This window comes from Saccopteryx bilineata, chromosome 3 (assembly GCF_036850765.1).
Source record: "Saccopteryx bilineata isolate mSacBil1 chromosome 3, mSacBil1_pri_phased_curated, whole genome shotgun sequence".
Lineage (NCBI taxonomy): Eukaryota > Metazoa > Chordata > Mammalia > Chiroptera > Emballonuridae > Saccopteryx > Saccopteryx bilineata.
Genome location: NC_089492.1, coordinates 68,413,578 through 68,441,227, shown reverse-complemented (window position 1 = coordinate 68,441,227; position 27,650 = coordinate 68,413,578). Strand labels below are relative to the sequence as shown.

At 35.3% G+C, this 27,650-nt stretch overlaps 1 protein-coding gene across 1 annotated transcript; it reads right to left on the bottom strand.

Moving 5' to 3' along the window:
- Positions 1–4,433: 4,433 nt before the first annotated feature.
- On the bottom strand, positions 4,434–26,617 carry XKR9 (XK related 9). The gene is made up of 4 exons (XM_066264686.1): positions 26,487–26,617; positions 20,237–20,777; positions 9,666–9,886; positions 4,434–5,145 (listed from the first exon to the last, which is right to left on the bottom strand). The coding sequence occupies exons 2-4, from the start codon at positions 20,506–20,508 to the stop codon at positions 4,517–4,519; spliced, it is 1,122 nt and encodes a 373-aa protein (XP_066120783.1). The 5' UTR covers positions 20,509–20,777; positions 26,487–26,617; the 3' UTR covers positions 4,434–4,516.
- Between the last annotated feature and the right edge of the window lie 1,033 nt (positions 26,618–27,650).

Genomic DNA, 27,650 nt, shown 5'->3' with positions numbered 1-27,650 from the left:
ACTAAAGGGGGTTTTCCAACCAGATTCAAAGAACAAAAGAAAACAACACCACAAGTAACAGCTCCACCAAGAACACAATAAAACCAAACTTAAACTGTGACAACAAAGGAAAAAAAGGGGGGAGAGGATGGAGATTAACAGTAGCAAAGGACGATGAAGTGCAGAAATACTCATAAGATAGGGTACTACAATGAATATGGTAGGTACCCTTTTCATTACTTAATGGTAACCACCCTTGAAAAAAACCACCACAAAAACACTTGACTTAAAAAAGGTAGCAACAGAGGAAAGAAGTATGGAACACAAACAAACAAAAACAAATGATAGAAAAACAAAAGAGAAGAATTAAACAAGATACAAAACTAACAGAAAGCAATTTATAAAATGGCAGTAGGGAACCCACAAGTGTCAATAATTACACTAAATGTAAATGGATTAAACTTACCAATAAAAAGACACAGAGTAGCAGAATGGATTAAAAAAGAAAATCCAACTATATGCTGCCTACAAGAAACACATCTAAGCAACAAGGATAAAAACAAATTCAAAGTGAAAGGCTGGAAAACAATACTCCAAGAAAACAACACCCAAAAAAAAGCAGGTGTAGCAATACTCATATCTAATACTGCTGACTACAGACAGAAAAAGTACTCAGAGACAAAAATGGTCATTTCATAATGATTAAGGGGAAGTTGAATCAAGAAGACATAACAATCCTTAATATATAAGCACCAAACCAAGGAGCACCAAAATATATAAGACAGCTACTTACTGACCTTAAAACAAAAACTAACAAAAATACAATCATACTTGGAGACCTCAATACACCGCTGACGGCTCTAGATCGGTCATCCAAACAGAGAATCAATAAAGATATAGTGGCCTTAAACGAAAATACTAGAACACCTGGATATGATAGACATCTACAGGACACTTCATCCCAAAGCGACAGAGTATACATTTTTCTCTAGTGTACATGGAACATTCTCAAGAATTGACCATATGTTGGGCCACAAAGACAATATCAGCAAATTTAGAAAAATTGAAATTGTACCAAGCATATTTTCTGATCATAAAGCCTTGAAACTAGAATTCAACTGCAAAAAAGAGGGGGAAAACCCACAAAAATGTGGAAACTAAACAACATACTTCTAAAAAATGAATGGGTCAAAGAAGAAATAAGCGCAGAGATCAAAAAATATATACAGACAAATGAAAATGAAAATACGACATATCAGAATCTCTGGGATGCAGCAAAAGCAGTAATAAGAGGAAAGTTCATATCACTTCAGGCCTATATGAACAAACAAGAGAGAGCCGAAGTAAACCACTTAACTTCACACCTTAAGGAACTAGAAAAAGAAGAACAAAGACAACCCAAAACCAGCCGAAGAAAGGAGATAATAAAAATCAGAGCAGAAATAAATGAAATAGAGAACAGAAAAACTATAGAAAAAATCAACAAAACAAGGAGCTGGTTCTTTGAAAAGATCAACAAAATTGACAAACCCTTGGCGAGACTCACCAAGGAAAAAAGGCACAGGACTCAAATAAATAAAATCCAAAATGAAAGAGGAGAGATCACCACAGACATCATAGATATACAAAGAATTATTATAGAATACTATGAAAAATTATATGCCACCAAATACAACAATCTAGAAGAAATGGATAAATTCCTAGAACAATACAACCTTCCTAGACTGACTCATGAAGAAGCAGAAAGCCTAAACAGACCAATCAGCAGGGAGGAATTAGAAAAAACTATTAAAAACCTCCCCAAAAATAAAAGTCCAGGCCCAGACGGTTATACTAGTGAATTCTATCAAACATTCAAAGAACACTTGGTTCCTATTCTACTCAAAGTCTTCCAAAAAATTGAAGAAGAAGCAATACTCCCAAACACATTTTATGAGGTCAACATAACCCTCATACCGAAACCTGGCAAGGATGGCACAAAGAAAGAAAACTACAGACCAATATCTCTAATGAATACAGATGCTAAAATACTAAACAAAATACTGGCAAACCGAATACAACAACATATTAAAAAAATAATACATCATGGTCAAGTGGGATTCATCCCAGAATCTCAAGGATGGTTCAACATACGTAAAACGGTTAATGTAATACACCATATCAACAAAACAAAGAACAAAAACCACATGATCTTATCAATAGATGCAGAAAAGGCTTTTGATAAAATATAACACAATTTTATGTTTAAGACTCTCAACAAAATGGGTATAGAAGGAAAATATCTCAATATGATAAAGGCCATAAATGATAAACCATCAGCCAACATCATATTAAACGGCATAAAACTGAGGACTTTCTACCTTAAATCAGGAACAAGACAGGGTTGTCCACTCTCTCCACTCTTATTTAACGTGGTGCTAGAAGTTCTGGCCAGAGCAATCAGACAAGACAAAGAAATAAAAGGCATCCATATCGGAAAAGAAGAAGTAAAGCTATCACTTTTTGCTGATGATATGATCCTATACATCGAAAACCCGAAGGACTCCACAAAAAGATTATTAGAAACAATAAACCAATACAGTAAGGTCGCAGGATACAAAATTAACATACAAAAGTCCATAGCCTTTCTATATGCCAACAATGAAATATTAGAAAACGAACTCAAAAAAATAATCCCCTTCACGATTGCAACAAAAAAAATAAAATACCTAGGAATAAACATAACAAAGAATGTAAAGGACCTATATAACAAAAACTACAAGGCATTATTAAGAGAAATAGAAAAAGACACAATGAGATGGAAAAATATTCCTTGTTCTTGGATAGGAAGAATAAATATAATTAAAATGGCCATATTACCCAAAGCAATATATAAATTTAATGCAATTCCCATCAAAATTCCTATGAGATTTTTTAAAGAAATGGAACAAAAAATCATCAGATTTATATGGAACTATAAAAAACCCCGAATAGCCAAAACAATCCTAAGGAAAAAGAATGAAGCTGGGGGCATTACAATACCTGACTTTAAACTATATTATAGGGCCACGATAATCAAAACAGCATGGTATTGGCAGAAAAATAGACACTCAGACCAATGGAACAGAATAGAAAGCCCAGAAATAAAACCACATATATATGGTCAAATAATCTTTGATAAAGGGGTCAACAACACACAATGGAGAAAAGAAAGCCTCTTCAACAAATGGTGTTGGGAAAACTGGAAAGCCACATGCAAAAGAATGAAACTCGACTACAGCCTGTCCCCGTGTACTAAAATTAATTCAAAATGGATCAAAGACCTAAATATAAGACCTGAAACAATAAAGTACATAGAAGAAGACATAGGTACTAAAATCATGGACCTGGGTTTTAAAGAACATTTTATGAACTTGACTCCAATGGCAAGAGAAGTGAAGGCAAAAATAAATGAATGGGACTACATCAGAATAAAAAGTTTTTGCTCAGCAAGAGAAACTGATATCAAAATAAACAGACAGCCAACTAAATGGGAAATGATTTTTTCAAACAACAGCTCAGATAAGGGCCTAATATCCAAAATTTACAAAGAACTCATAAAACTCAACAATAAACAAACAAACAATCCAATAAAAAAATGGGAAGAGGACATGAACAGACACTTCTCCCAGGAAGAGATATAAATGGCCAACAGATATATGAAAAGATGCTCAGCTTCATTAGTTATTAGAGAAATGCAAATCAAAACTACAATGAGATACCACCTCACCCCTGTTAGATTAGCTATTATCAACAAGACGGGTAATAGCAAATGTTGGAGAGGCTGTGGAGAAAAGGGAACTCTCATCCACTGTTGGTGGGACTGTAAAGTAGTACAACCATTATGGAGGAAAGTATGGTGGTTCCTCAAAAAACTGCAAATAGAACTACCTTATGACCCAGCAATCCCTCTACTGGGTATATACCCCAAAACCTCAGAAACATTGATACGTAAAGACACATGTAGCCCCATGTTCATTGCAGCACTGTTCACAGTGGCCAAGACATGGAAACAACCAAAAAGCCCTTCAATAGAAGACTGGATAAAGAAGATGTGGCACATATACACTATGGAATACTACTCAGCCATAAGAAATGATGACATCAGATCATTTACAGCAAAATGGTGGGATCTTGATAACATTATAAGGAGTGAAATAAGTAAATCAGAAAAAAACAAGAACTACATGATTCCATACATTGGTGGAACATAAAAACGAGACTAAGAGACATGGACAAGAGTGTGGTGGTTACCAGAGGTGGGGGGAGGGAGGACATGGGAGGAAGGGAGGGAGAGAGTTAGGGGGAGGGGGAGGAGCACAGAGAACTAGATAGAGGGTGGCGGAGGACAATCTGCCTTTGGGCAAAGGGTATGCAACATAATTTAATGACAAAATAACCTAGACAAGTTTTCTTTGAATATATGTACCCTGATTTATTAATGTCATCCCATTACCATTAATAAAAATTTATTTAAAAAAATTAAAATATAAATTATATATTTAAAAAAATTAATAGCTTATTGCATTAAGAAATATTTCATTCGACAATCTATTTGCACTAGTTTCCCATCAATTTCATCACGTTGTGTTTCTTCACTTCTGTTTGGGTGCAAAGTCCCATAATAAACAATAAGAAAAATAATTCCAAGGAGAAGAGTAAGGGCTATAATAAAACTGATAGGTAGAAAATAGTCTGCATTAAAAATAGAAAGTGGGCAAATCCACAACACAATCAATATTCCCAATGTGGCCAGTACCCTTACAATATAATAACAAGACATTGGACATTTGGTATTCTGTCCCTTAATATTAAAAAATGTAAAAATAAGAATGAATCCAACAACAATCCTGTATAAAAACTCCATACTTATGGAAACACAAAACTGAGTTTGGTTTTTAAATGCCCATAATATACCTAAAAACCAAAGAAATAACAACAGGCATAAAGCAATCTTAACATTTAAGATTATAAGAATCACAACACTCAGCATCCAAGATAATAATGTAAACAACTTGTAAAAGAGATATGTGATTTTGGGACAGTGCCCATTAAAGTGATTTTTATCAGGCAAGGATTTTCTTAAAGCTACTTGATAATCAACAGTCGACCAAGAAATAGCACAGCAAGAGACAATGATGACTGCACCTACAAAACAAAAAAAATTTTTTTACTGTATTGTTATAGGAATAATAATAGCAATATTAAATTACTATATGCTATACATGTTTTGTCTGTATATACACACACCCACAAACATGGCAGGTACTTTATATACTTATCTCTTCTAATTTTTTGAGAGTGAAATTAATATTCCTATATTACATATGAGGCATTAAGGCTTGGAGAATATATATTACTTGACCCATATTATACAGCTAGCAAGTTGCAGAAAGTTGATATTTGAATATAAATCTACCTGATTCCAAAGTTGGTGTAGTTAACCACTGCATTAGACTCCTCTACAACATTCTGAATAAATTATACAAATTTTGTACATGTTTTATTGAGCAACTGATAAAGTGAAAACTACATACTCTGGAAATTCTCTGACACTGCAGATATAGTCATAGTTATTCCAGGCTTTTGGCTTCAACCCTGGGCATTTATCTAATTCACTAAGAGGCAGCATCATTGAGAGAGAGAGAGAAGTGGGAGGGAGGGAGGGGAAAATTTTACATACATTTGAGTTAAGTATTAATAACTCCCACATCTTTAAGATGAGGGATCAAATGAGTATGTTCTCAAAAACTTATAAATCTCTATAGATTTAACATCTTTACCCCATCCCCCCCCCTGCAAAAAAAATAATAGAACAGTAATTTCATTACTACTCATACACCAGGTATGTGAACTGTGAAATTGCAAATTACCTTACTGCTTGGGAAGGGCCATTGTCTTACTAACGTTTGCTGGAGGAGAGGTTTTCATACCAGAATGTTTTCAAAAAGAAAGAACAGGAAAGGAGAGAGAAGCCATGTTTGTATAGTGAGAGCAGAGAGAATGCAGAATGTTGAAGAAGAAGCCAGTTTGTGCAGAGAGGAGGTGTACAGATGGGAAACCAAAGGTGAGGGGCTTTTGCATGCTCCACTGAGACCAGTGAGGCCTTTGATTCTAGGAGAAACTGGAGAAGATTCTCCTGGTTGTGGAACCGGAGAATGTGTCAAGGTTTTGGTAGCACTGAACGAGAGGGAAGTATTTTCCCTGAGTGTTTGCTCACGAACCGGTGTAAGACTTTAATAAAGGAATGGCCCACTGTTGGGCAGATAAAATATATTATGCTCACTTTGTTAAAGATGGCGCTGCCCACATGGAAGCCGTCGCCCAGGTGATATTAATGTGTATTGGGGGCAGGCTGTGGGCAGGCAGGATCCTTGTAGCCTGGGGCTTGGTTTTAGGACTAAGCCTTTCCCACCCTGTTTTGATGTGGGGTGGTACAATCCCATCATGCCTCAAATGGGTGACTTTGTATTAGAGACTTCCCTATTTTGTATATTGGATTAAAGTTTGGATTTCTACACTATAAAATGGGGGCAGAACAGGAGCTTGCTCTCTTGGTTCCTGAGATTCATATTAGAGGGGAGAGCAGAGAGGAGAGAAGAGAAAGGCCATGTGGAGGAGGCCAGAAAAAGCAGCCAAGATGGCGGAGTGTTGAGTGAGAAGCCAGTTTATGCAGAGTTTGTGCAGGGAGAAGGAAGGAGATGGGAAACAGAGGTGAATAAGTCTGGTGAGCTAGAAATCTTTGATTCTAGGAAACTCGGATAAGTTAGTAGCTTTGTGAGCACTGAATGTGAGTGGGTGTTGGAGCCCGGTGTGTGTTTTTTACTTGCCTGCCGGGTGCAAGCTAGGATTAAAGATGATGGCCCATCAGTTTTTGGCTCTGTTGTTTACTGACTGTCCAAATCCAATGCGAACCTGCATGGGCCAGGCTGCTGTGATGGCAGCCCTGTCTACTGGCTTTACACCCACCATTTTTTGGCTCCACTGTTTCTTTACCGTCTGTCTGAATTCAAGGAGAACCTGCATGGCCACAACGGCGGCAGCCCCTGCTGGCCCTACATATTCTAGCCCCACTGTCAAAACTGGGACTTTCATAAAACTGTATCCCATGTTTACTAATGTGACTGTATTTTGAGGTAGGGCTGTTAGAAGGTCATTAATCCAGTTTTATAAATTAGAATTTTTTACCTGACATCCCTCCCTTGTGAAGACCCTGAGCTTTGTTTTCAGTCTTCCATACCCTGGGAAACCATCAAAACTGAACTTGTTGTTTTTAAGGTTCAGTAAAAACCCTTAGGGTATAAATGCCTCAGAGTCCTACTTGAACCTGCTGAGTTCCTACTTTCATGCATATTTGGCCCTTTGTATCAGATTCTGTTATGTAAACTTTTGAAAATGTGTACCGAATAGTTTTAGATATTTTCAGAGAGAAGGTTGATTCAAATAACTTAGCCTTTCAGTGGTAGAGCTGATGTGGATAACCCAAGTTTTTCATATGCTTTCCATCTTCTAAACACTTGTTGATATTTCTGCTCTACTATTCTATTCTGCATTCTCTTTGTTCTTGTCAGTTTATATTATTTTTACTCCTTTACTCTCCTTATCAGTATGATATCAGGAAGAAGCAAAGATAAAAACATATGTTCAGCCTTCTGAAGTACTTCTACGTGTAACCTGATTTTTTTCTAACATTTTGAGTTATTCTTCCTGATTGACAAAACACTGTATGATTACTGTAGAAAAGTTGGAAATTCAGAAGGGTATAAAGGAGATTAAATAAATTCATTCATAATCCCATAAGCAGCCATAGTCAACATTTTTTTTATTTTCTTCTAGACATTGTTCTATATCATAATTTCTTTGTATCTTTAAAAGTATAATGATAGAAAATTTGATAAACTGCTTTTTGCTTAAATTTTATTTTAGAATTTTTTTTCTGTATCATTAAAAGGCATCACTATTGCCAGTGACTACATAATTTTTATAGTAACAGTGTACAATAAGTTATTTACCAATTCTTCTGTTGTTAGACAATGTGATTATTTCTCCTTTTTTGTTGTTGCTTTTTAAAATAATACTTCAATTCCTTACTTCAAGAAGAAATTAAAGAATGAGGATACAGATGATATATTATAGAATTGTACACCTAAAACCCATATAAATTTTTAACTAATGTCACTACAATAAATTTAATTTAAAAAATTTTTTTAAGAAATGAGGATAGAATCATAATATGAAGATAATTGCCACTGCATCCCATTGCTGATCCAGATGCTATGTACCACCTGGAATCATCAGCAGATCTACCATAAGACAGGCTATAAACTCTAAATGTTGAATTTCCAGTTTCAGTAACTATGTGACACAGAACATCTAAGTCCCAACCCATAAATTATTTACATCACTAAGAAAAAAGAGGTCTCATACACAATAGGTTCATTTCAGTGTCTAACAACCAAGATAACAATATTAGAAGGGGCTACAATCTAGAGGCTTATGAGAAATTGGAAACAGAAAGACTATTTAGAAGAATGAACTAATCTCACAGATGAGTCTAGCATAGAGGGAGCTCCAGAAATGATGACAATCTGACCCTTTGAGATGAATCCAAGTCTTCATGCAACCTTAGTCATTAATAAAAACTGGAACTATCGCCTGACCTGTGGTGGCACAGTGGATAAAGCATTCAACCTATAATGCTGAGGTCACTGGTTCAAAACCCTGTGCTTGCCTGGTTAAGGCACATATAGCAACCAAGAAACAACTAAAGTGTACCTATTATGAGTTGATACTTCTCATGATGCCCCACCCCACCATGAAAATAAATAAATAAATAAAATCTCTTTAAAAACTGAGACTATCATTTAGCAAATAAATTTTGTTTAATATCTCAAATTCAATACCTATTTTTAAAAAAATTAATGGAAATATCAAACTGTCCTTTAAAACTGAACATTTTACCCTAAAAAAGGAAATATGCTATAATAGAGGAATATATTGGCTAACTTTCATGAATTCTGTAGCATTTGCATTTTCAGCAACTGATTCCAATTCTGGAAATTTATCCTATGGATATACTTAACACATGCAAAATGATGCATGCATAAGATTATTCATTGCAGCATTTTTTTGCAATAGTAAAATAATAGAAACAACCTAAATTAACATACATGAAGACTTGTTAAATAAATCATGGTACATTCATAATCTGTAATATTATGCAGATGATAAAAAATGAATGCAGGAGTTCTTACTATACTAATATGGGTAGTCTTCAAGATACACTGTTAAATGCAAAAAAAAGAAAAAACAAAGGGAATTTTTATTTTATGTTACTATTTCTATAAAAGTTGAGGGTAGGAAGAGAGGGAGGGAGAGACAGAGAAACAAAGATTAAGAATTAATATAGGCTTTTTAAAAATTTTTCTAAGAATTATCAAAAAAAACATAGTTTCCTTTCTGGGCAAACAAAGGAAGGAATAGGAAGAGGGAAGGAAATAATATATCTTTATATACTTTTAAATATTTAAACCAAGTACTTCTTTTTTAAAAAATAAATAATTCTATAAAGAAAAACAATTAAAAATTCTAAAACATGCCAACGAGTTATATAGTTAACATAACATCTCAGTAGTATCTATATAACAAAAGGTATGAGAAAGACTTACACTGACTGAAATTTGCTTGACCATATTCCAGAAAGATGTAGAGCTGAAGAACAAATTGTGGGCAGCCTTCCAGGTAGGTCTCAAATAGCCTGAGCATGCTCAAATCAGTCACTCTATCTATAACTTCTTTATGTGGATCAATTCGTTCTTCTACGAAGTTATCAGTTTTGTTGCTATTTTTGAAAGCCACAAGATAACCCTTTTTCAAGGCAAACCAATACCTGTAAAGTAAACATGAACATTTATCTTCTGTAACATATACTTTGTAACATGGATGTTCATGTACACAATAATCTTGAAAAAAAGTAGCATCTCTTTAACTATAGATTTTTCCCACAAACTTTACTATCAATTTCTTCTCCCAGTGGCTTTATTGAGATTCAAACTCCATAAACTTTTTTTTATTATTGACTTTAAAAAAAGAGGAAGAGAGAGGAGAGAGTGAGAGAGACAGAAGGACAGAAAGAGAAAGACAGAAACATAGATCTAGTTCTGAATGTGTCCTGACCAGGGATCGAATTAGTGGATTGAACCAGCTACCTCTGCATATTGAGACAATGCTCCAACCAACCAAGCTATCTGGCCAGGGCTCCATAAACTTTTATTTCATGTTTGATGTGCCATTTTATGCTAGCATTGTTAAACATACATGATCTCATTTCATACTCACAATAATTATGTGAGATGAGTAGGTATTAGTACCATTTTATAGATAGGGAAACTAAAGCTGAGAAAGTGATTCCCTGAAAGTTACACAGAGGTTAAGGGGCAGAACTGGAGTCCAAACCTAGAGCTTATGATTCCTAGTCTTAACCACTACTTTCTGAAAGACAAACTGCAATTTCAATTCATGCAATTTATCTTAAATACAAGACGAATACATGCCCTTAGGATAATGTCAAAGTTGAAAATGAGATTGAATTTTCTTTCAATTTAATCTAGCAAATAATTACTCAATATCTGCATGGTGCTAGTCTCTGTGACCATTATTATTCTAGAAAATACATAAATTCTCAGGCTTTTAAAACATCCTTGTTCAGTTTCTTCTTTTAAAAGAATTTTTAAATGAACATAAATTATCATCATACAAGTAAAATTAATTTTAAATAATTGAGACAATTACTTAGGAGAAATCTGAGTCTAGCAATTAAAGCAACCAGGATTCTAGCCCAAAGTTTGTCAAAACTTTTTACCTACATCTCAGTTTCCCCATATATAAAGTATGGACAGCGAATACACAGGGGTGGGCAAAAGTAGGTTTAAGTATCCCACTTTTGTTGGTCATTAGTTAAATTACCAGCCATCATTACATGAAAGATAAATCAAAAGTAAGGATATGAAATAATAACAACAATAAGAAGGCTAATAATACAAATAACACAATAATAAATAACACAAAAATAAACACTGTTCCGCACATTCACAACTGTAAACATACTCGATCACCCCTGTATATCCTTTTCAATCTGCTTCTTTTGTCAGTGTTTTCCATTTTAGTCAATGGTACTAACGTTCACCATAGTGCTCAGATCAAAAATGTGGGAATACTTTCCAACTCCTTTCTTTTTCTCCTATCTATAAAAATTTCTCAGCAGGTTCTCTTGGTTATAACTTCAAATACACCCAAATCTAAACACTTATTTCCATGGCTAACAATCTAGTCTCTGGCCTGGATTACTTCAATAGTCTCATAATTGTCTGATTTTAATCCTGATTCCTACACATTCTTCTCTCTACCGAGCATCAGGGGTCTCCAAACTTTTTACACAGGGGGCCAGTTCACTGTCCCTCAGACCATTGGAGGGCTGCCAAATACAGTGGTCCTCTCACTGACCACCAATGAAAGAGGTGCCCCTTCCAGAAGTGCAGTGGGGGCTGGATAAATGGCCTCAGGGGGCAGCATTGCGGCCTGCGGGCCGTAGTTTGGGGACGCCTGATAGACTGAACCTGTGGCCTAAGAATCTGTGGGAGGAAAAAGACTAAACTCCCTTTGTACTCACTTTTATACAATTTGAACTTTTTTTACCATGTTTATAAAAGGGGAAAAAAAATAACTTCCAAATTTCAAATATGTAATTCAAATGCCTATCATATATTGGTCAAAGGAAAAAATCTCCTTTGGCAAGGAGAGAGGTTTTATCACAAATCATACATAAAATGGAGTTGCAGAAGTGTCATCTAATTTACATTCTGGAAAATGAAACATTCTATTCACAGACCCTTGAGCACTAACAGCATACTTAATAGCAACAGGCACTTATACCTGATAAATAATTCATGTTGACATTTCTTGTCTTTTATCTACCAACATGAAGTCAATATCTATTCTCTTAGGGAAATGGATATATAATTCAGCAAATCTCCAAGTTTTCCATACCCTTGGATAATGTGGTTCATTTTTATGAACTGATTTAATTTTGCTTACTTCTCACTGTTTGTCTCAGTATTATGCCACTTTCTGAACTAAGAAAATACACAGAAAAAAATTTTTTTAAAAAAAGGGAAGTGGGCCCTGGCCGGTTGGCTCAGCGGTAGAGCGTTGGCCTGGCGTTGGGGGGGGGGGGGGGGACCCAGGTTCGATTCCCGGCCAGGGCACATAGGAGAAGCGCCCATTTGCTTCTCCACCCCCACCCCCTCCTTCCTCTCTGTCTCTCTCTTCCCCTCCCGCAGCCAAGGCTCCATTGGGGCAAAGATGGCCCGGGCGCTGGGAATGGCTCCTTGGCCTCTGCCCCAGGCGCTAGAGTGGCTCTGGTCTCAGCAGAGCGACACCCCGGAGAGGCAAAGCATCGCCCCTGGTGGGCGTGCTGGGTGGATCCCGGTCGGGCGCATGCAGGAGTCTGTCTGACTGTCTCTCCCCGTTTCCAGCTTCAGATAATAAAAAAGAAAAAAAGAAAAAAGGGAGGTGTCATTTATCTACCTGGCATTTTTGCTATTATCCAACCTAATGTAATTTTTTCTTTTAATTGTTTAATTTTTTTAATTGCTCAAATAGGCAAAAAAAAAAAATCATGTAACTTAAATTTAAAAAAAATACAAAAAGTTATTCAGTGAAAAAACTAATCCCAATCCTGTAACCCAAGTACCTAATTTTCACCCTCCCCTATGACCACAAGAATTCACCATTGCTACTTTCATGTGTACCTTTCTAGAGTTTCTTTATGCATATTCAAGCAAACATAAACCTAAATATGCCTTTCATCACCTTTTTTACACAGATTATATGTTATACCTGCTTTCTTCACCTTGTCTTTTCACTTAAGATGTATTTTGAGCTCTTTCCACTTCAGCACATAGAATACTTTATCATTCTTTGTAAGAGCTATGAAGTATTGCCACTGCATAGATATATCATAAACTTTTTTTGTGTGTGTGACAAGAGGCAGAGAAACAGACTCCGCATGTGCCCCAACTGGGATCCTCTGGCAATGCCCTCCCATTCCATCCCCAGTCTGAGGCTGATGTTCTGCCCACCTGGGGCTACTGCTCCAATGCTTGGCAACAGAGCTACTTTAGCACTTGAGGTAAGGCTATGGAGCCATCCTCAGCACCTGGGGCTAGCTTGCTCATTTGAGCCATGGCTGTGGGAAGGGAAATATTGGGAGGAGGGGTGAAGAAGCAGATGGTTGTTTCTCCTGTGTGCCCTGACTGGTAATCAAACCCAAGACTTCTGCATACCAGGCCAGTGCTCTACTGCTAAGCCAAATGGCCAGGGCATCATAAACTTTAGCAATAGATACTTAAGTTGTTTCCAATATTCTGCTATTACAAACAATGCTACAATTGAAAAACTGTGCTAATGTCATTTGACATGGATACAAGTATGATAAATTCCCAAAAGTGAAACTTCTGAGCTAAAGGTATATGCATCTGAAATATGGTCAAAATGCCGGCCACCAGGATTGTATCAATGCATGCTCCCATCAACAAAGTGTAACAGTACCTGTTTACCCATCAAGAAAGTATATTATCACTTGGATTTTTGCAAATCTGGTAAGTGAATAATAATATCTCAGTGATATTTTTTTGTTAGGAATGAGCTTTAGCATCTTTCATAGAACTTAGGAGATATTCACATATTCTTTTCTATGAACTATTCTTATTCTTTTCCCACTCTGCTATTGGCAGTATGACCTTTTACTTTTTTTCTTCAGAAGCTTCTTAAATATTAGAAGATTAGCCCTATGTTATAAGTTACAAATGTTTTTCACTGTTAATGTTTTTGTTTAGCTTTGCTTTTGTTTCTGTTTGTTGTGAGACTTTTGCTTTTGTTCACTGACATTCATTTTGAATAGTTAAGGCTTTAATTTTATAGCTTATGGAATTTGATTCATAGTTAAAAAGGCCTTCCCCATTCTACTTGATCAGTTTGAAATTTATACGATGTCTGATATCTTACCTAGAAGTATATAGTCCATAACATGCAATTTTAAATTACCCCAGTTCTAAAGTTAATCAAAACCTTTACTGTTTGGGGTGAGTTTTTTTTTTTTTTTTAACATTTACTGTTCTTATGCTTCATATACTGGCTATTGCTTCCTCTTACTTCATTCTGGTCCATTTCTACAATCTCTGTGTGGTTTGCTTATTTATATATGACATACAAAAAAACCTCTTTTCTTATCCTCGTGGTTTGCACTGAAGGGGAGAGTACTCTGGAAACAAAACTCTTCCAGTTTATACCAGATTTTCTTCTGACTAGAAGGAATTAGAACCCATATTTTGTCACATTAAAGTCTGGGAGGATGAAGACAAACTGCAACATTTTAAAATTCTCTTGTAGCCACCTCTATGTTTCTATCAATATACTTCTAAAAATTTCACCTTTATCACAGAATAGGCTAAACTTTTTCCAAGATCATGTGCTGGCATGGGCTAAGCCAGACCTTACTGTGAAGGTTCAATTATAATTCCTGTAATTTTTTTTCAAATGGCTACTCAATTGGCCCAACACACCTAATGACTAAGCAAAATATCAATAAGAATGTAGAATCTCTGTACACCACTATCAACTATACTTACTAAATATCATTTCTAAATATTACAACCAATCAACAACTGCAGTAGAATGCATGTTTTGGGTATACATGGAATCATAAAGATGGACCATACAATAGACAATAAAACAAGCCTAAATAAATTTCAAAATTGAAATCTTAGGAGTATGTTATCTGACCACAGTGGAATTAGAATCCAATATTAAAATATCTACCAAAAAACCAAATACCTAAAAATAATTTTTAAATACAGCCTAACATTTGAGTAAAAGAGAAATTACAAGGGAAGCTAAAAAATATTTTGAATTAATGGATAATAAAAAAAAATCAAAGTGTCTGGGATACAGTTAATGCACAGGTTTGGGGAAAATTTATAGTTAAATGCTTTTACTAGATAAAGGAAAAAGAGTTAATAGTAACAATATATATAAGTACCATAGAAATGAGCTAGAAAAAGGGAGGCAAAGTAAACCCTAATTACAAAGAAAAACACTTAAGGCAGAAAAAACATCAGTCTTGTACAAATTCCTTCAGAAAATTAAGAAGAAATACTTACCAATTTCTGTTATCAGGCTAGCATAAAACTAATCTAGAACTGGCAAAAGATATTAAAAGAAAATAATAAAACAATATCCCTCCTAAGCATGGACACAAACATGCTTAATGAACTATTTACAAATGGAATTCAGCAATGTATAAAAAAATTATGATTGATTAAGGTCTACCTCAGTGGTAGTCAACCTGGTCCCTACAGCCCACTAGTAGGCATTCCAGCTTTCATGGTGGGCGGTAGTGGAGCAACCAAAGTATAAATAAAAAGGTAGATTTAACTATAGTAAGTTGTTTTATAAAGATTTATTCTGCAAAACTTAGCGAAAATCCAACAAAAGTACTTGGTAAGTAATTATTATTATATGCTTTAACTTGCTGTAACTCCGCTTTATAAATTTTATAAAGTAAAGTTACTTCCCTACTTTATAAATCACCATTACTGTGGAAACGGTGGGCGATTAGAAAATTTTACTACTAACAGAAATATAAAAGTGGGTGGTAGGTATAAAAAGGTTGACTACCCCTGGTCTACCTCATGCCTGACCTGTGGTGGCAAAGTGAATAAAGCGTCATCCTAGAACGCTGAGGTCACCAGTTCAAAACCCCGGGCTTGCCTGGTCAAGGCACATGTGGGTGCTGATGCTTCCTGCTCCTCCCTCTTCTCTCTCTCTCATCTAAAATAAGTAAAGTCTTTAAAAAAATATTTTTAAAAAGCTCCTTAAAAAAAAAACCTACCCCAAGACTGCAAAGTTGATTTAACAGCATTAAATCAATCAATGAAAAAATAAACCAATGAAAAATTATATGACCATTTCAATAAGTACAGAAATATTATTTGACAAAATTCATTCCTACATAATAATAAAATTTTTAAAAATATTGAAAGGCCTAGAGAGAGAAACAAAAATAAATAAAAGAAATAAATATTTTATAAGAGACAATCAAATTATTCCTGTTTATAAATGACATGATACTAGATATGCAGGAAAACAAGGCAATATGAGTACACAATAGTAGAAGCAGAGCCAATAGTAACAAACCTGAAAAGGCTTCAGATATTGAAATTATAAATGAAACAACTATGCTTACTATGTTTAAAGAGGTAAACGGCAATTCTGTAAGAGCTGCAGTGAACAGGAAACTACAAAAAAATGACATCGATTTGAAAAGAATCAAATATAGCCTCTAAATATGAAGACTATGATACTCAAAATTTAAGTGCTTATATATAATAACATCTTAGTCACAGTAAAAGAAAGTGCTAGTGAAATAGGAGTTTTGAAAAAATAACGCAGAATGTACCATAGAGAGCCAAAAATTAAAAATTTTAAATAACTAAAATGTAAGAGTCATGTCAGATATAGTGAGAAGGTCTAACATACATTTCTTTATGGTCACAGAAAGCAAAGAGATAAATATAGTACAGAAAATGTGAGAAAGTAATTAATGACTAAGAATTGTGCAGAACTGTTGGAAGTTTCAAAGAATCATGAGGACTGGCAAATCCCAAGCAAGAGAGATAAATCTACACCTAGACATATCAAAATTAAACTGTAGAAAACCAAAGAGAAATAGAAAAATCCTAAGAGCAACCAGAAGGAAAAAAGACAAAATACTTTTAAAAGAACATTAGTGCCTGACCAGGTGGTGGCGCAGTGGATAGAGTCTCGGACTGAGACTCAGAGGACCCAGGTTTGAAACCCTGAGGTCATCAGCTTGAGCGTGGGTTCATGTGGTTTGAACAAGGCTCACCAGCTTGGGCCCAAGTTTGGCTTGAGCAAGGAGTTACTTGCTCTTCTGTAGCCCCCCAGTCAAGGCACATATGAGAAAGCAATCAATGAACAATTAAGGAGACTAAGAAGCTGCAACCAAAAATTGATGCTTCTCATCTTTCTCCCTTCCTGCTTGTCTGTCTCTATCTGTCCCTCTCTCTGTCTCTCCCTCTCTGTCTCTCTCTCTCTCTCTCTCTCTCTCTCTCTCTCTCTCACACACACACACACACACACACACACACACAGTAGTAAGACTGACATCTAACACTTAAAGAGAAACAGTGAAAACCAAAAGAATGTAATACACTAAGGAAAAATAACTACTCATCTAGAATTCCATAGCCACTAAAATATCTCTCAAGAAAGATGATGAAAATCAGTTTAAAAAAAAGATGCTGAAGGCCCACGGTCAAGGCACATATGAAAAAGCAATCAATGAATAACTAAGGTGTCGCAACGAAAAACTGATGATTGATGCTTCTCATCTTTCTCTGTTCCTGTCTGTCTATCCCTATCTATCCCTTTCTCTGACTCTCACTCTGTCTCTGTACAAAAAAAAAAAAAAAAAGATGATGAAATAATGACATTTCTAGACAACCAAAAACTGAGAGACTGTATCACAATAGACTCTCAATTGATGTAATTCTGGACCTCAGTCAGGCAGAAGAAAAGTGATCCTAAATGGAAAGTCTGAGATTCAAGAAGGAATAAAAAATAAAGATAATAATAAATATATGTATAAATATAAACAAAATTTAATAAAATTGAACTATATAAAACAGAAATAAAAACACAATAATATGATTACTAATATTAAACACAAGAATTAAAATGTCGGCAACATTAATGTATGTGTTAGGAACATGGTATATGGAATTTAAGTGTTTTGAGGTCTTTATATTATTTATGAGAACAATAAAGGTTCTGTTCAACTTTAGACTTGGAATAATTTAAGACTGAACGTTATGGGATAACTAAAGATTGCACTTCGTGAACTATTGTTCTATGTAGGATGTAGTATATTAGAGCAGGCCGATGCTCCTGCCAGAACAACTAAAGAAATTGGAAACTAAGCTAATGTTTCCGCAGATATTGGTTGCCTGAAGGTACTTGCTGATATTGTTACTTAGGACAAGATTTGAAAATGGGATTTTGCCCAGGCAGAGGGCTGGTGTTAGAAAACAGAAAAGAAATAGCAGAGTTTTTAAAGATTTTACATGACTGAAGATAAGGACCTCAAAAGCACAGTCAGTTTTTTCTCCAAGACACTTGCCAACTTTTGAAACTGTAAGAGAAAGGCTAAATGCTAAGCAGGAAAGTCTTGAAAAGGTAAAGCAGAATTACTGGCAGTCTTCAGGATATGTGGGAGTGAGCATGACCACACCAGGCTCTCAGTGTTCTGGAAGGTTACACCCTAGGTACAAACCAGGAGTAGACTGACCTTTACTCTAAATGCCAAAAGAGAAAAGGAAAATGGTATTATCTGGAACCTCTATAATTTTTTATATAAGTCTAACATTCAATCAAAAATTACTATGTATGTCAAGACAATGAAAATCTTTTATAATACAATTTCTAATTTATAACACAATGTCTTACAGTACCTTCAGTCATTATTTGAAATACCAATGAAAATAGTTCCATAGATATGAAAATTCTACATTTATTGAATGGCAAATAACAAGGAATTTCTCATATTTCTAAAATCTCTGCAAGAGAAGCCCTGGCCAGCTGGCTCAGCAGTAAAGCTTCGGCCCAGTGTGTGGAAGCCCAGGGTTCAATTCCAAACCAGGGCACACAGACAAAACGTCCATCTGTTTCTCCACCCTTCCCCCTCTATTTTCTCTCTCTCTCTTCCCCTCCTGCAGCCAAGGCTCCATTAGAGCAAAGTTGGCCCAAGCACTAAAGATAACTCCATGGCCTCCACCTCAGGTGCTAGAATGGTTTTGGTTGCAATGGAGCGAAGCCCAGATGGGCAGAGCATTGCCCCCTGGTGAGCATGCCGAGTGGATCCCGGTCAGGTACATGCGGGAGTCTCTCTGCCTTCCCGCTTCTCACTTCAGAAAAATACAAAAAGAAAATTTTAAAAAATATATCAATAAATAAAATCTCTGCAAGAGTAAATTTTATCCTTCTCTAGATATAACTACATAACTGTCATTATTACTCATGTAGAATATTCATTATATCTTATTTATTACACATATATACTTATGAGCATTAACTTTTACTCCATCCCTTTAAACATTTTCATCTTGAGAACATACATTAACTTCCAATATCAACATCTAAAGTACTTTCCAGCTTCCCTAAAACCTATACTTTTTCTCACTGCATATTTTGTTTCTCTCACGTTATAACCTTAATAACTCTAGCTTTAAAAAGACAAAGTATGTGAAAATACTTTGAAAACTATAAATCACCACACAAATTTATTATTATTACCATTAATATATAAAAAGCCTTAAAATTTTAATACTTTCAACTAATTGCCATAAATGTGTTGCTTTTTAACATGATAGAATCAGAAATTAATGTTATATGTAAACTATTAAAATAGTTCAAATTCCAAATGTAACTGTAACAAAACAGTATGTTATCCTCTTAATGTTTTTAATTTTTCTCTTTGCTTTTAAGATAGATAGATATATATAGTGCTTTTAATAGAATTAAATACCTTAAGGTAATAATGAAAAAGTTGTAAGAAAGTAGATATACAGAGAATCATGGAATTCTCAGGGTCTATTTAGATACTAGTTTCTTTGACTAATAAAATAAGGTTTTGAACATGATCCTTAAAGCTGCTTTTAGTTCTGTGCATGATTCTATATCAGCTAACCACATGGCTACTACACTAGTACAGTAAATTTTTTTATTTTGTTAAGTCAATGGTACAAGTAACTTAAAAAACTAAGTGCTCTAACAGAGGTGCAAGTGATAGGCTATATGTGCACTACTGGACTTAGAGTATAAAACAGAAAATCACAAGACATAGAAATATGTGTTTCTCATTTTCATAAAAAGTGAGTGCATACCAGAAAAAGTAACTAGGTAAACTAAAACACTTTATTAATAAACCTGGAAACTTCTGACAGTACAGCAATGACTTACACAAGCACCAAAATAAGGAGCAAATAACCTTTGTACTACATGCAAATAGGAGACCTTTGTACATTTGACAACCTACATACAGAAAGGTAGTTTCTGTTCGGATAAAAAAATATAGTGTTAATGATCAAAACTGTACACTCACCTTCTAAAAATTCCTCCTTGCAAGCAGTGAAGTAGAAGAAAACAATGCTGACTTTCTTGTCCTGCTTTCTTTAAATCGGCATTGAACCAAGAATAACTAAAACACTGAACCACAAGTGTTCCAAAAAGCATAAAGCTCACTGTTAAAACACCAAAAACATATTGTCCTTCATGGAAAAACATAAAAGATACCCAGATGTCCACAATTAAATCAGCTATATAGAATATAATGCCAAGAACTGACATCATAAAATTCAATTTAGTATATTTCATTATGAATCACTATAGGTCTCGGTTGTCTACTTTCTTATACAAAAAGGAAAAAAATACCAGAAGAAATATTAGTGCATCCTTTAATATAGCACTGAATTTTATTTTCTACTCCCTAAATCTATTTAGAAGAATAAATATTATTAAATTGGAACACTAAAATCAGAGTGACTAATTTTAACTTTCTTTCTAAATCTCTAATCTAGGTTCAATGTTACAAGGCTTTATTCAAGCTTCTGTTTCACAATGATCTTCATTACAGATGACAACACCTAAAATAAAACATATATATATGATTTGTAAAAAGGTTACCATAGCTATAAAAATTTTTAATATACTTTTGATTCAGCAATCCAATTTAGGAATCAATCCCAGGGAAATATTCACAAATATGCACAAAGATACATATGATCTTCACAGAACTTTTTATACAACAGCAAAAAATTGAAAACTACCTAAATAACAATTGAGAGGCCTAGCTCTACAACTTATGATATATGTATACTAAAGAATATACCATGCAAAATTTAATAACAATAACATAGCTTTGTATAACCTGATTTCAAAAGATCTCTGAGACCTATGAAGTAAAGAAAACAAGTGCCAGAAAGATAAATATAGCATTTGTGGCTTCTAATTATATATAGAGAGAAGAAAGGAGTTGAGAGTAAGAAGCAAATAAAACTTCAACACTTCAGTTAAATATACTCATGTTTTTTGAATTTTTTACAAAGTATTTGTACTTACACATTACATAATTTCTTTTTCCTTAATCTTTTTTATTCAGTGAGAAGAGGGGAGGCAGAGATAGACTCCCACATGTGCCCCACTAGGATCCACCCATCAAGCCCAATAGAGGGCGATGCTCTGCCCATCTGGGGCCATTGCTCTATTGCTCAGCAAACAAACCATCTTTTTAGTGCTTGAGGCAAAGGCCATGGAACCATCCTCAGCACCCAAGGCCAATTCAATGGAACCAATCGAGCTATGGCTGCGGGAGGAGAAGAGAGAGAGAGAGAGCGAGAGAGAGAGAGGGAGAAGGGAAAGGGGGAGGGGTGGAGAAGCAGATGGTCTCTTCTTCTGTGTTCCCTGACTGGGAATTGAACCTGGGACATCCACATATCAGGCCAATGCTTTCCATTGAGCCACATTACATAATTTCTTAAAATAAAAACAACAGTAAATGAAACTTACAAAGAATTTAGATGACTGGAGAAAATGTTTATGCTGCTAATGATAGATATTTACTTAGCACAGTGTGCCAGAAATTGAACTAAATGTTGCATGTAAAATGTCCCCATTTAATTCTTATGTCAAACTTGGGATGCAGATACTACTACTATGACTCCTATTTTATACAGTGTGTCCATAAAGTTATGGTGCACTTTTGACCAGCCACAGGAAAGCAACAAAAGACGATAGAAATGTGAAATCTGCACCAAATAAAAGGAAAACCCTCTCAGTTTCTGTAGGATGATGTGGCAGCATGTGCGCATGTGCAGATGATGATGTAACACGGCCATGCCAGTCAAGATGTGGACGGTACAGAGGAAAGTTCAGTGTGTTCTGTGGCTCGCTAAATTCAAATCCGGGACCAAAGTGCAACGTCAATATCAGCGCGTTTATAACAAAGCGCCACCACATAGGAATAACATTAGTTGGTGGGATAAGCAGTTGAAGGAAACTGGCAGTTTGGTGGAGAAACCCCGTTCTGGTAGGCCATCAGTCAGTGACGAGTCTATAGAGGCTATACGGGATAGCTACCTAAGGGGCCCTAAAAAATCTGTGCGTGAGCCCACATCGAACTGCACTGAATAGGTATGAAACTGGGAGTTTTCCTTTTATTTGGTGCAGATTTCACATTTCTATTGTCTTTTGTTGCTTTCCTGTCACCTGTCAAAAGTGCACCATGACTTTACAAACACACTGTAAATGTGAGCTGAATGAAATCTGCAGACTCAATGGTATTTCTTTAATTGTCCTAATTAATTGCCAATATTTCATATAAAAATCCAGATTTTCCACTGCCATCAAAATACAAATAAAGATCTACTACACTAGACTACCATTCCTCCATTAGCATTGGATACCCCCTAAATGGGGATTGCTCTTTCAAGTTCACCACAGTAGCCAGCCACCCCATTTCAGTCATTTCAACAGCTAGGTCTTAATGCTACTTTGCAGCTACCTACTCACTGTGTATCCTTAAACATGTTATTTTATAACTTTATGCCTTTATGCCTTATTTTCTTCATCTGAAATACAGAGATTATAATGGTGTGTGTATATGTGTGTGTGTGTGTGTGTGTGTGTGTGTGTATATATATATATATACACACACACACATACATATATCCGAGACTAGCTACAGGAAGAAGAAACCCTACTGAAAACACTATGGCAGAAGAAGGCCATGAGAGGCAAGTCATCAAATGGAAAATCTGGATTTTTATATGAAATATTGGCAATTAATTAGGACAATTAAAGAAATACCATTGAGTCTGCAGATTTGGTGTGTGTGTGTATGTGTGTGTATGTATATATATATATATACATACACACACTTCAGATAGGCTTGTTTTGCAGGTTAAGAAGGATAATGCATGTAACAGATACTGTATTTCCCCATGTATTAGATACACGCTTTTTTGAAAAATTTGAGGTCTAAAAACTGGGTGCATCTTATACAGTGGTTGTAGTTTTTTTTTACTTGCATTTCCTGCTTTTTCACACTTACTGTTTTTGCACTCATTGTTTTGCACTTGTTATCAGTATATTACAGTAGGTTATGTTTTGCCACATTCTGCCCAGAAATGGCTCAGAAAAGATTTTCATACAGTACTGAATTCAAGTTAAAAGTGATCCAGTTTGCAAAAGTGAATGAAAATCATGCTGTTAAACATAAGTTTGATCCTCCTCCAACTGAGAAATCAATCCGAGACTAGCTACAGGAAGAAGAAACCCTACTGAAAACACTATGGCAGAAGAAGGCCATGAGAGGCAAGTCATCAAAATGGCCTGATTTAGAGAGGGAATTGAAGATATTGGTTGAAGAGCAAAGGGCAATTGGAATTCCTGTTCCACAAAGATGATACAGCATGAGGCAAGAAGAATTGCTGATGAAAAAGAAGTTACTGGTTTCAAAGGAGGACACAACTGGTGCTTCAGGCTCAGAAAATATTTAGAATGGACTAAGCATGCGTACATGCACCAGACTTGCCCAAAAGATGCCTGAAAGCTGTGAGCTGACGGTCCCTAAATTTCATCGTTCTGCCATTCATGTGTCAGAAGACACATCAGTTTGAGTTGGGACAGATTGCAAATATAGACAAAGTCCTCCTTCAGTTTGATGTCCCAAGTAACAGAACTGTTGATAAGAACAGGGTGGATATGAGAAGAGCCATTATACAGTTGTTCCAGCTTGTTGTGCCGATGGAACCAAGCTGCTTCCTCTGCTGATTTTCAAACATAAAACAATGCCAAAAGAAGACATTCCTCAAGGAGTGATTGTCCACGTTCATGACAAGGGTTGGATGGATCAGGATGAGATGAAGATCTGGTTTGAGAATGTTTGGAGAATGAGACCAAATGGGCTCTTATGCAAACCTGCCTTATTGGTGTTTGATCAGTTCAGGGTACACATAACAAAAATCACAAAGAAGATTGCTGCAGAGCAAAAAACAAAACTTGCCATCATACCTGGAGGCTTGATAGCCCAACTCTAATCACTTAATGTCAGCATTAATAAACCCTTCAAAGCTGCCATGAGAGACAAATGGAACCAATGGATGAAGTCTTCTGGGGATTATTTGACACCAGCCGGAAGAGTGAAGAAACCAACTATAGGAGAGTTTGTACCTGGGTGAAAAGATCTTGGGATAATACCAAGATTGAGATTGTTGTCAAGTCATTTAAGAAGTGTGGCATTGCAAATGCCATAGATGGAACTGAGGAAAAGGCAAAGACAGTGATTCATCATCAAACACAGATGAGGACAAGCTAATGGATGGGAGTTTTGACAGTGATGAGGAGTTGTATGAATTTTATGATGAATAAATCTTGAGTTCAATAACTTTACGTAATACTTTTTTTTTTCAAATTTCAGGCCCCAAAATTAAGGTGTGTCTTATACACAGAAAAATACGGTATAAACTTCTAGAAAAGTACTTGGCACAGTTAGTGTTTGATAAATCAATACCTTACCTGCCTACCTGATCCCTGTAAGCATCTCAGTTTGCAATTGTTGACTTCACCTTCAAAATGTTAAGTGAAGAAGTACAAACTATGATATCAAAGATTTGAAAATGCAAAGAAAATATATGTCTAGAGAAATACAAAAATGTTAACATAGTTATATTTGTTGAATTAATGGTGTTATAGATTCATTTATTTTTTTCTTCTTCCTCATTCTTTTCTATATGCATGGACAGAATCATTTCCCTGAAAAATTATGTTAGAATTCTAGTTCCCAATATGACTTTATTTAGAGATAGGCTTTTAAGGAGGTAATTAAGGTTAAAAGAAGTCATTAAGATGGGGCCCTAATTAGTTAAGACTGATGTCCTTATAAGAAAAGGAAGAGTCACCAGAGATCTATCTTCATCCATCCTCCCAACAAATACCCAGAAGAAAGGCATGTGAGGACACAACAAGAAAGCAGTCCTTGCCTTTGTGGAACTTAGCAGAGAAAGTCAATTAACAATAAAATAAATAAGTAAATTAAATATCATATTCAAAGGTGATAAGTGCTATCGAAAAAAAAACATAGAGCATGCTAAGAGAAATAAGGAGTTGGAGCAGAGGCAGGTACATCATGGGTTGCAATTTTAATAAGAATGGTCAGGGCAAGCCTCACTGTGAAGTTGACATTTGAGTAATGAAATCTATTATGTGGATATCATATGGAAAATCTTTCCAGGTGGAAGGAACAGCATAGTTGGAAAGTGTAATGCACTATGTTTTGAGTATGTCCTCCAGAAATAAAAGTTCCACAAAATATTAGCAGTCATTCCTTAGTATGGTTATACTGGCTCTGTTTAATGTGTATCCAAGTCTTGGTTTAACATTATTCTAAAAAATACAATTTCTTAAGCTTTACTATGTAGGGGGAAAAATGTCGCACATATAGTGGAAGGGTAGATAATAGTTCCTACCATTTCTGTTTACTACATATGAAGTGCTTTGCATTCATTATTTCATTTAATCCTTGCAAATCTTTATGAGAAGGGTATTATTGACCCCATTTTACAGATCAGAAAACTGAGGTATAGAGATTTGAGGTGTTTAGATGTTATCTCTAATAAGCAAAACACTTTTTAATTATAAATGATATCCCAAACATTACAAACTATAATATCTAAGCATTCAATATATGCATTTCTTAATCACTCTCCCCACAAGCAAGCTTCCTTTACCTGGCATGGATATGGAAAATACTAGCAATTTTGAGTCAACTTTTATAAGATGGGAAAAATAATTTCTAAAAAACTTGATTGCTTTATTAGTAGAATATCAAATTCAATAGGCTAGTCTGAGATGACAACTTGTATATTACTAATTTAGTGAGACAGGACATAATGCCAACACGAAAGAAACTTACACAGCAAGGTAATAAATATAGTAGCTTCCATAAACAGGGTCTGCAGCTTTTTCAATAACTTCATAATTGTATAACTTGTATAAAGGACAATTCATCTCTATCCCTGCAATTGATCACTATTCCAATACCACCTTACAAGAAATAACACCATCTATAAAATATGGCTTCCCAGGAAACTTGTGAGCCTAACTTAACTGGACAGTTTCAATCCAATTTCATTCAGAAGTCAACCCAGCTATGTGGCTTCCTGACTGCCAGCCAAAATATATAACCTTTGCCCACTGTACATGATCTGTTTGCAATTAAGCAGATATTTCAAAAGTAAGAACTAGCAAACTTTCATTTGTCGACCGAATTTAACACATATAAAATATAGACTTACTTGTCAAATACAAAAAGCCTTCTTTAACTCAAAAGTCCCTTCCAGAAAAATCCTCATCCCGGGAATCTTTTATTTCTTCTTCACTGAAAACAAGGATCATTAAGGAGTTTGTAAACCTTTAAGATCGAAGACTAAAATGAAACTGAAATCACCTGTTAGTCATATGTGGGATTTTATAATCTAGCGATAACATAGGGATTTATTGTGACTACAGTACAACCTCATAACTATCACATTGGGGAAAGGAATAATTCATAGCTCCTTTTATAGGTTGACTTGGTTACAAGCTTTTACTGTATTCAACAATTAAGTTTGAAAAAATACAATTTGCCTCACAACATATCCAAGTGAACAAGTCATGTTTAAAAGAGATTCTTACAAGGAAGGAGACAGGGGGATGTACTGGGGAACACAGGTGACATTAGAATCTATGTAAACACAATGAATTAATAAAAAAAAGAGATTCTTGAATTTGAAATACTCTAATAAAAAGAATTTACAAGTATCATTAACTTAGCCCTAACTACTTTTTCAAATCATATACCTTCTCAAACCCTAGGCCACAAAACCATCTGATTGTTGGTTTCTGTTCCCAAAAACACCCACTAAATTTCTTCTGTTTCCAAGACTGTCTATAATGTCCTTCTATCCACCTACTGATGAAGTTCTATCAATCCTTTAAGAATCAGCTCAAAACCCATCACCTTTAAGTTTTCCCAGATCTTCCCAATTTGATTCTCCTCTTTCTCCTTACAATCCCGTCACTTTAGCTTCTCCTCTAGGATTTACCCAAATATACATTAAAATAAGACCCTGTATATCTCCTTTCTGAGCATAAACAAAGAGCCAACTAGCTTTCATTTTTTACACTAATGCCCCACAGTATGTCTACAAGAATACTTTGCATGTTGTAGGCAGATGATAAATGACTGCAACGTAACTGAACAGAATGGAAAAACCTTCCATTTTACTTCCTGGAGACAAAGTTAACCTTCAAGTCACATTGCTACACAGTGACAAAACTCAATTTTGTATCTGTAGTCTTAGATCTCTCATCTGAGCTCAAACCACATATCCAACTATCTATAGATGTCATTATCAAGACACTCTACTGTATGGTTAATGCTGGACATGCCCCTCCCACACCTCATGGAAGACGGCCCA